Consider the following 10,194-nt stretch of genomic DNA (forward strand, 5'->3'; position numbering starts at 1 on the left):
TCTGTAGACCAGGCTGGCCTTGAACTCAGAAATCCGCTTGCCTTTGCCTCCCGAGTGCTGGGATTAAAGGTGTGCGCCACCACGCCCCCCTGAGTTTATTTCTTGCTGTGTACTCCTGGCTGGCCTGGAGCTCAATCTATAGAAAAGACTGGCTTCATACTTGAAGAGCTCCATCTGTCTCTGCCTAAATTTTGGTTTTAAGTGAAAAAGTATACATACTTTCAAACGTTGGCTAAATGGTAAAGACTATATGAGGAAGAAAATTGCCTCTGTCCACTCTTGTCAGCTTTAATAGTTTGATATATGTCTTTCTGTATATAAGAAAAATAAAAAGTTGAGGAATTTTATAAAAATGAGATAACGTTCAGAGAGTGTTGTTCGTAGTAATGTAAATGGACCTTCAAGTCAGTATATAAACTATATACGTATTGTTTTATAATAGTCTGTGGTCTAGGAATAACCTTTAAAAGCACTACAGGATATGTACAGAGTATCTACAGCAAAAAATCCTGTTGTGTAACTTGTTCTGAGGCTGTATTTTAGCTGGGTGTGGTGTAGTTTTGCCCTTTTTTTTTCTGAGGCAGGGTCTCATGTAGCCCAGGCTGGCCACAGACTGACTATGATGCTTTTAATCCCAGCACTTGGGAAGCTGAGGCAGGTGGATCTCTGAGTTGGGAGGCCAGCCTGGTCTATACTTACTCTAAGTTCCAGGCCAGCCATGGTTTTGTAGAGAGTCAATGAAGCCTGCTCTAGCAGGCCCAAGCTTGGTAAACATGGTGATAGGTTTTGTCCTTTCTCCCCTTCCTTCTCCTTTGTCAAAAGCTGTTAGATTACATTGCTAAAGCAATGGACTCCAAGGTCTATCCCCTCTTTTGGCCACTGACTCATTCTTGAGACAGAACACCAAGGCTAACCTGCCCATGTCTCATGTAGTACAGGCTGACCTCAGACTCACTGCGCTGCTCACTTGACCTGACCTCCTGCCCTCCTCCGTATTTAGGGGTGACAAGCATGTGCCTTTGCTTGTCTTACCTGTTTATGGCTTTCCGGGAATGGCAGCATCTGTGTGGAGGTTAGAATCGTCCAAGTATTGAGCGCTATCATTGATGCTGTGCAGAGTTACTTTTAGGGAATGGCTTGGAGTAGAAACAGTGAAGGTCACAGCTGAAGAGCAGCAGTGACTTGCGTGTCCTAAGTGACCAAGAGTGTGGAGCAGCTAGTGAGGTAGCAGAAGAGAATCACAAGTTCAGAGCCAGAGTTGGAGAGAGCTCAGCTGGGAGGTGCACTTGCTACTTTCCAGAGGCCTGACTTCAGTTTGCTGCACCCGTGTTAGGAGGCTGAAAAACTCCTATACAAATACAGCACCAGAGAATTTGGTGCCATCTTCAGGCCTTCAGGCTCCCTCCCACATGCATCTGGCAGACTTTTATACAAAGCATGAAAAATAAAAAAATAAAAAAGCCATTCCTTTGCTGCTACATTATCTGTTTGAGGACTTTAAAAAAAAAAAAAAAATATATATATATATATATATATATATATATATATATAATGAGTACACTGTAGCTGTCTTCAGACATACCTGAAGAGGGCATCGGATCCCATTACAGATGATTGTGAGCTATCATGAGGTTTCTGGGAATTGAACTCAGAACCTCTAGGAAGAGCAGGCAGTGCTCCTAACCTGCTGAGCCATCTCTCCAGCCCCAGGGCTTTGTTTTAAGGGAGAAATTGGCAGGAACAACATTGACATATTTAAAGTACTAGTGAACTGAACCGGTTTAGAGAAGTCTGTAGAAACAGCAGGATTGCAGTGGCTAGCCAATTTTCCATTAAACAGTGAGCATGACCTAGGAAAACGCCATAGTGAGTGATTGTTGAGTGTGTGGAGTTGGGATGTTCCCTGGAGCACAGTGGCGGTCATTATGTCACCTATACTGCCCATTTTGATTTGGCATGACATTTTCAGTCTCTATAGTTGAATGAATCAGTAGTTCATAAAATTTTTTATATTCCTATATATCCTATTGGTTCTGATTTTCTTGAGAACCCTGACCAATGTAGTATTAAGAATAAAGAAATCTGTCTGGGTTTGTTGGCACATACCTATAAACTGAACTCAAGAAGCAGAGGCAGGATCAGAAATACAAAGTCACTTAAGTCTATGCAGTGAGTTAAAGCTAGCTCAGATTACGATAGACCCTGTCTGAAAAAACATGCAAGCAATAAAAACAACAACAACAACAACAACAACAACAACAACACATAACAAGAAAACCCAGGGCTGGGGAGGTAGGTCAGTTGGTAAACACAGGGACTCAAATTTAATCTCCAGAACCCAACTGAAAAACTGAGTGTGGATAATGAATGCTTGTTATCTGAGCACCGGGAGGAGGGAAAGGCAGATAGATCCCTGGGGCTTGCTAGCCAGCGAAGTATATCCTCCTCAGCTAAGTTCCAGGGCAAGGGCTGACCTTGTATTGAATGAATGAAACGTGTGTATTAAGGGGATAGATAACATCTAGGGGATGGCTCCTGAAACTGTCCTGTGACACCCGGTAAGTAGGTGGTCACATATATACATAAATAGGGTTTTGTTTGTTTGTTTTTTTTGAGACAGGGTTTCTCTGTATAGCCCTGGCTGTCCTGGAGTTCACTCTGTAGACCAGGCTGGCCTTGAACTCAGAAATCCACCTGCCTCTGCCTCCCAAATGTTGGGATTAAGGCATGCGCCACCATCTCCCGGCTATAAATAGGGTTTTCTGTTATAATTAACGCTTAGAAGCAATTGAGATGAATAAATTTAATAAATTTAATAAATTTTTTCTTAAATGAATAAATAATAAATCATGGTACTTTTAGAGAATAGAATATTCAGCACAAAAAATTTGAGTGGACGAAGCTTAAGTGTCATGCAGGGTGAAAGAAGCCAGGCAGAAAACCTGCATATTGTAGGATTCCTGAGACTGTGAGATAAATCTGTAGGAAAAGGATTAAATTAGCTGGGGTTGGGGAGTGGTGGGAGAGTAGGGAATGGGGAATTTGGGGGGATGGGGGAGGTAGAGATTGGGAGGTAATGGGATAGATTTATGAGTTCAAGGCCAGCCTGGCTGGCCTACAGAGTGAGTTCCAGGATAGAACAGCAAGGGCTATACAGGGAAGAAACATTGTCTTGAAAAACCAGGGGGGAAAATAGATATGTGCCGATTTGTACTGAGACAGTATCTTGCTGTGTAGTTTAGGCTGGCTGGAAGCTCTTAGTTCTTCCTGAGCCACAGAAGTGTTGGCATTTACAGGAATGACTTTGCACATAGCTTTATGAAGTTAATCTTTTTTTTAAAAGAATGGTGGTAGGATTCTGTTACTTGTCTTATTTGCTGACAGTCTCTTCTTAGGTAGACCTTGGTGCCTCATACACTGATCCTGTGCCTCAGCCTCCTCAGTGCTACAACACTCACGAGTGTTTTGTTTTGTTTTCATGATAAGATTTCTTGTTGTTTAGAGTGGCTTTGAACAACTAACTGACCAAATGCTGGGATTGCATGTGAGGTTCACCACATCTGACTGATATATATATACCACTCATTTTTCCTTTGAGAGTTTTTGTTTTTTTGTTTTGTTTTGTTTTTTTGGTTTTTCGAGACAGGGTTTCTCTGTATGGCCCAGGCTGTCCTGGAACTCACTCTGTAGACCAGGCTGGCCTTGAACTCAGAAATCTGCCTGCCTCTGCCTCCCAAGTGCTGGGATTAAAGGTGTGCGCCACCACTGCCCAGCTGTTTGACATTTTTGCGTCTGTTTTTAGATTCCTATTGACTTAAGAAGATTTGTTCATATAACCTGCATAGAACAGGGTGATACTACAGTGCATCTGATCTAAAGTCTCGTCATGGGCATTTTTATAAAGTAATGAAGACATGTATGTTCTGGTTAGTGTTGGACATGCTGCATGATTTCACATTACAACATATGCTTGTGTCATGCCTCTGTTGTTGTTATTGGTTTTTTTTTTTTTTTTAATTTTAGACATAGTCTCTGTAGTCTCTGTAGCCCTGGCCATTCTGGAACTATGTGGACAAGGCTGCCTCAAACTCGTAAGAGTTTGCCTGCCTTTGATTTCTGAGTGCTGGGGTTATAGGTGTGTGCTACTATATAAATAAGCTGAGAATGGGTAAATTTTGTTTTCTCTAATTTGCACTCCAAGTTTTGAGGTGTAAACATAGAGATTCTAAATAAAAATGATCTCATCTTAATGCCCAGTTGTAAATTGTTTATACTACACTCAGCATTTGCAGTGACATTTTCAGTGTGCTCTATGGACCATGTACTGCTTTGGATGCCTGAAGTACTTGACCTGCAGTTTGGGAGGACTCAGCCATCTCCATGCTGGGCTGGATTAAGTGCCTGATGAGGATGTGGCTTCAGCGAGTTGGGGTCAGCATGCAGTCGGTGAGTGCTCACAGCCAGTGCATCCTAAACTGCAGGAATGTAGTGTTCTAAGGCTTCTCTGAGACAATGATAGAACTTAACAACATTTAAGTTTATTGTTTGTCTGCTCTGATTTGATTACTGTTTAAATCACAAGTGGGTCTGTTCCCAGTACTGCAAGGCATTGACTTCTTAGGTTATGTTTAAACCTTAAAACTGTAGTTACATGATCTGAAGAACAGTGTATTCATTAGTGGAGAAAAGCTTCAATAGAGAGAGAAATCACTGTTCACAATTTGTAACTTTGAATATTTTTGAATTAATATTAAATATTATAAATAAATGTTGAAGCATATTTTCTAAAACATAACAGTAGTTAAAAATTTAGCCTATTATATAATTCTATGCCATAGGTTTTTACTTACTTTTTAGTTTTTGTTTTTTTGAGACAGTATTTCTCTGTAACCCTGAATTTCCTGGAACTCACTCCATAGACCAGGCTGGCTTCGAACTCTGAGATCCACCTGTCTCTGCCTACCGAGTGCTGGCATTAAAGGTGTGTGCTCCACCACCTGGTGTTTTTATTTTATTTTGGAGATTATGATTTTATTAATTTTTAAAAATATATTCAAGATCCCAGTATATCGCAGGCTGTCTTGTAAGTCAATGTACAGACCAGGCTGGTTTCAAACTCAGACATTTTCATCCCTAGACTAGGAACAGGAATACTTGCCAGTATAGTTAACCATGGACTAGGTGGCTAGGGGCATCAAAGGGATAAAAAAGGGACAGACACACACACACAGTGAAACAGGGATCAAGTGGCTAACATGCACTGTATATTTTCTCAAGGACTTGAGAAAATCCTGAAAATGGACTTGATAATATGCTTAAAGTGTCCAAGAAGCCCAAACTGGCCTCTTTTACCTGTTTTATCTGCTTCCCCATTTGTAAAAACCAAACAGCTTCTTAAAACATTCACTGTGCATGTGTTCAAGCATCAAAAAAGGCGTGGAGGACTTGGTTCTTCTACTGTGTGGGTCCCAAGGATGGGACTCGGGCCATCAGGCTTGGCACCAAGGGTGTTTCCCTGCTGAGCCATCTTTCTGGCTGTAGTCTGCTGTGTGTTTGTGTATTCATTTGCTACATTGGACATTGGACCTAGGGCCTGGTACATGCTAGGCATGTCTCAACCTCTGACCTACATCTCCATCTCCCAGCTCCCTTTTAAAAAACATGTTATGCATGTATATGATGTGTGTATGTGGATGTATACTACAGCACATGTTAGAGGTTAAAGGGTAACTTAGTGGATTTTTTTGTGGGTTTCAGGGATCAAACTCAAGTTGACAATCTTGGGCAAGCCATTGTTGAGTCACTGCACCAGCAACTCCCCATCCCTTTAAAACAATCAATCAATCAAACAAACAAACAAACAAACAAAAAACGGTGTTATAAAATATTGTCTCACAAAGTTGCTCAGCCTAGTTTTGAACGTGGAGCTGTAGTAGTCTCTTAGTCTCCCGAGTAATGGGGATTACATGCCGTTTACCTCTGTGTTTTACAGTAGACATTAGCAATGCTGTAACATTGATTAAACATGCCGTCCATGATTAGTTTACTAAGCCAGTACTCAGTGCCCAAGGCTTTTACATTCAGATCACTCCTCCTCACAGGAGAAACTGAGCTTTCCAGTTTGGCTGCCCTGTCCAGTTACCCGAGGCAGAGACGAGGTCTGAGTCGACAGCCCCGCCTCTTTCTAGCATATTTTGGTTCTTCTAAAAGAAAGGGAAGAAACCCTTATGAATACCTTAACTCACTTAATACTCATACTCATGAAATAATAGAATCTATATTATAGATGAAAAAGTAGAAGTGTAAGGGATATGATTGGTTTGAAGACAATAAATTGGCAGATCCTGCCTTTAAAGCCAAGGCTCCACGCTGCTCTAGGCTATGCTGTATCTGCCTTCTCACCGCCTTCCACCTCGCTTCCTTTTTTTCTTTAAACAGTGCCTCACTCTCTAACTCCTGATGTCTTGGAACTATGTAGACTAGACTAGCCTACAGTTTACAGAGATCTGCCTTTTGACTGGGATTAAAAGGTGTGTGCCATAATGCCTGGCTCAGCTTTTTTTTTGGTAGTATTTCGTGTGTATGGATTTTTCCTGAATATATGTGTCTGTGTATGCGTCACTTTGTGCTTGGTGCCCAGGAGACCAGAAGAGGGTGCCAGCTCCCCTGGGACTGGAGTTAGAGTCTGTTGTTTTAGAGCCTCCATGTGAGGGATGGGAATTAAACCCAGGTCCCTGGAAGCGTAGCTAGTACTGCTAACTGCTGAACCATCTTTCTAGTCCCTCAACAAGTACATTTAAGTTAGAGGAAAGACAGACAGATCCCGGTCGGTTCTCTTCGTCCACAGTGTGGGCTCTAGTGCAGACTGAGCCATCTCACCAGCCACACTTCCAACATTTGTTTGTACTTGAAACATCTTTATGACATTTGAATTCTTTCTCCATCCTATATGGTTATCCTTAAGGAAAAATTTCAAAATTTATGTTTATCTTTAGACTTTTTTTGAGACAGTCTTATACGTAGCCCATACTGGACATGAACTCTAGATCCCCCGTCTCAGTCTCCAGAGTGATGGTATTAGAATACGACTGCAACTGGTCCCAGCAATTTATATTTGAAAAGTTACAGGCAATATGGAATTGTATTAGTAATCTATTCGTACATCTCAATTATTCCCATGTTACCAGTTTGTGCTTTGGAGGAAGCGTATAAATGAGAGAAATTACTCTTTGGTTAGGGATTCTACTATTGTATGTGGTGTGTGTATCTGGGTCTTCGCATACCAGCATGTTTTTAAATTTTTCTTGACTCCTTTGGAATTAGGAATTTGTATTTGTTGAATCTCCTTAAAAACTGTGATTAATGGTTTGTATTTTCCCATCTCCCCCAATGTTACATGCATATGTTAATTTACAAATAATTTCAGGGATATGAGACTGAAACTATGTTATCTGGATTGAAGAAAATATTAGAATGATGCTTACTGTTTGACTATTTTTTTTTTTCAAATAATATAGTTTCTAATGGGTTCCTATATTGAGCAGGGACAGATGACAGCTTCACATGTCAACACTTCTACAATAGCATTTCACAACACGAAAGAGAACAAATTGCTTTTCTCTTGTCTTTCCTTGCTGTCATCACTTTCAAACCCTGTTGCTAAATGTTGTGGACTGTCATTCCTAGACACAGGCATGCACAAATACACAGACATTGTTGATTATTTATAAGCAGTTTTTGTAGATAAATCAATGTATTCACTTCTTTCAGAAATGAATTGTCTTATTAATTAGATCACATGTTCTAGAAATGACAGTTTTCTTTCTGTCTACCCTTTCATCTGAGAAAAATCTGATGGCAGTTTCTCTTTAGAGAGTCTGCCCTTCTCCAAACTAGTATACTGGGAAGCCCAGTTCAGCCATAAGTCAGGGTCAGAGGCACACTCAGGTCACACAGCCTCCCAGGGCACAGACAGTGACTTTTCAGTGCCATCTGTTCACCGTATCTTCTGAGCCATTTACAATTTCTTCCCACTGTGAGTGCTGTATTTAAAAGAGGGGTGGGGAAAGAAAGAATCAAGTATCAGGACCTCACATTAGACTTCCTGGAAGTTAGCTGTTGTTTCCTCTCATTTCTTACCATCTGATGGAGGCTGTGACGCTTCTTTTTAAATATTCCAGTCATTATTACATAGTCCCTTGCTTTGTATTATTGTTTTCATACTAAGTACTGGGCAGTTAGTTCACAAGGATCGGAAGAACAACATTATGTTAGTTTACTGTGTATGCTTAAAAATGTAATGACACAAAGCAGTCTGTTCTAACTTTGTAGGCAAGGCCTAAACAGTTTACTTATTCCTTATAATTAAAGCTGAGTCACTGGCCACTTCCCATCCTGAAAGCACCTGGCATTCTTTCCTGCTGATGTTAAACAGATGGGAAGACCAGTGAGGGTTGCTGGAAGCTGGCAGAAGCACTGGCCCTGACCTGGGCTGGTCCTTTCCAAGGTTTTCTTTATCATCTTTCTTCCTCCTTGGGCAGGACTTTGTTTCCTAGAGAGGTGGAGGTTCACTTCAGACTAGGTAATTGTTACATTATGATGCACAAATAGCATTCCGCGTTTCCTACATCACAGTAGAGCTTTGGCTTGTGTCTAAATGGGAGATTGGAAAAGAAATGACTGAGTGCTGTAGTTAACCATTGCCCTGTGGGTTTTATTTTAAAGATCAAGACCTATTAAAATGTATAAGGTAAAAAGCTTAAAGATTGTGCTCTATAATGACTTTCCCATATTCTTTCTTGGCTGGTGATTCTTTTTTGTTGCTCTGAACTGTGAGAACCATTTCTCTGTTGGAAGTTCTTCCTCGTCCTCATGTAATGAGGGCTGCTGATGGTCCTCTGTATCATTGTTGGTGCTGTTCATACTTTCTGTAAACTAGGGTAACTTTGTCTTATAATTCTTTGTATAACTTCATTCACATTTTAATATTTAATCTGTCTCCTGTCCCAAATTTCCAAATTGTGCTGTTAGTTTATTTACTTACAAAGATTTTTTTCTTTGTAAGAAGAAAAACAACAACAAAGTGTTTTGTTGGCTGACATAGAATTTTCTGGAATTCTTCCAGATAAAGTCAGTAAAACCAGGACCATAGATGATAGAAAAACTTGTAAAAGGTTGAGGTAGAGGCCTGAGGTGGGGTGGGTATTATATGTACCCCTCAAACTTCACTCTGACTACATAGATAATAGTATTCTAAATTGGATTTAGTTACTAAAATTTGAGAATTTAAAGCTATCTCTATGAGTGTTTCATATTTTTATCTGATTGGTGTTTATTAGTACTAAGTGATAATTAAATATGAAAATTTGAATTATGATTTTTTTCTTTGAAACCTGCTCTTTACCTCTCTGTCTAGGCTTTCAGGTGTAGTGCTTACCATGGGTAGATTTTCCTGGGTTAGAAGGTAATATTCCAGCTGAAAGCTCCAGTATCTTAACTAACGTTTATGGCTGGAGCTATGTTGTGAGCTTTTAGGAATCGTCTAGTGCACTGTGTATTATCTCACTGGGGGGATTCTCAGTGAGGCAGCTACTAACGCACATAGCAGTTTATAAGATTTAAAGACAAGGCCCTTTAAGCAGGACAAGTGGATCTGGATTTATCCCACAAATGCTGGAGAAGTCACTTTTGTGTAGTAAAAAATAATATTCACGACACAAAACCACTCCTCAAACTTTATACAAATTTTGGATTTAATTTGAAAAAATTACCATAGCCAAAGGGCTCATATTTCCAAATTCTTATGTTTTTAAAATTCTAAAACTGAAAATATGGTAGAATAGGTACAGAGCATTTCTTGTGTAGAATTGTAAGAAAGTATTTGTACTCCCCAATCCAGTATTATTTTAAGGTTGCTAGAGCATATGGGTGCTGATGAGATGGCTTGCTGCACAAGGGGGGCAACCTTAGCTTGATCCCCAGAACTCGGGGAAGGTGGCAAGAGAAAATAGGCTCCATAGAGGTGTTCTCTGACCGTCATCTGTAAGCCAGCACGTTTACACACAAATGTACATACACACACAAAACAAAAATATGCTAGACGCCGGGCGTGGTGGCGCACGCCTTTAATCCCAGCACTCGGGAGGCAGAGGCAGGCGGATTTCTGAGTTCGAGGCCAGCCTGGTCTACAGAGTG

General features: G+C 40.5%; 1 protein-coding gene across 1 annotated transcript in view; it reads left to right on the forward strand.

Annotated features, from left to right (window-relative positions):
- The window catches only part of Mtfr1 (mitochondrial fission regulator 1), a 33,872-nt gene that overhangs the window by 8,803 nt on the left and 14,875 nt on the right, over positions 1-10,194 (forward strand). The window contains exon 2 of the mRNA XM_021196741.2: positions 4,284-4,446. Coding sequence (XP_021052400.1) covers positions 4,381-4,446 — 66 coding nt within the window. The 5' untranslated portion in view covers positions 4,284-4,380. The remainder of the gene's footprint in view (positions 1-4,283; positions 4,447-10,194) is intronic.

The sequence above is a fragment of the Mus pahari genome, chromosome 4 (genome assembly GCF_900095145.1).
Source record: "Mus pahari chromosome 4, PAHARI_EIJ_v1.1, whole genome shotgun sequence".
NCBI lineage: Eukaryota > Metazoa > Chordata > Mammalia > Rodentia > Muridae > Mus > Mus pahari.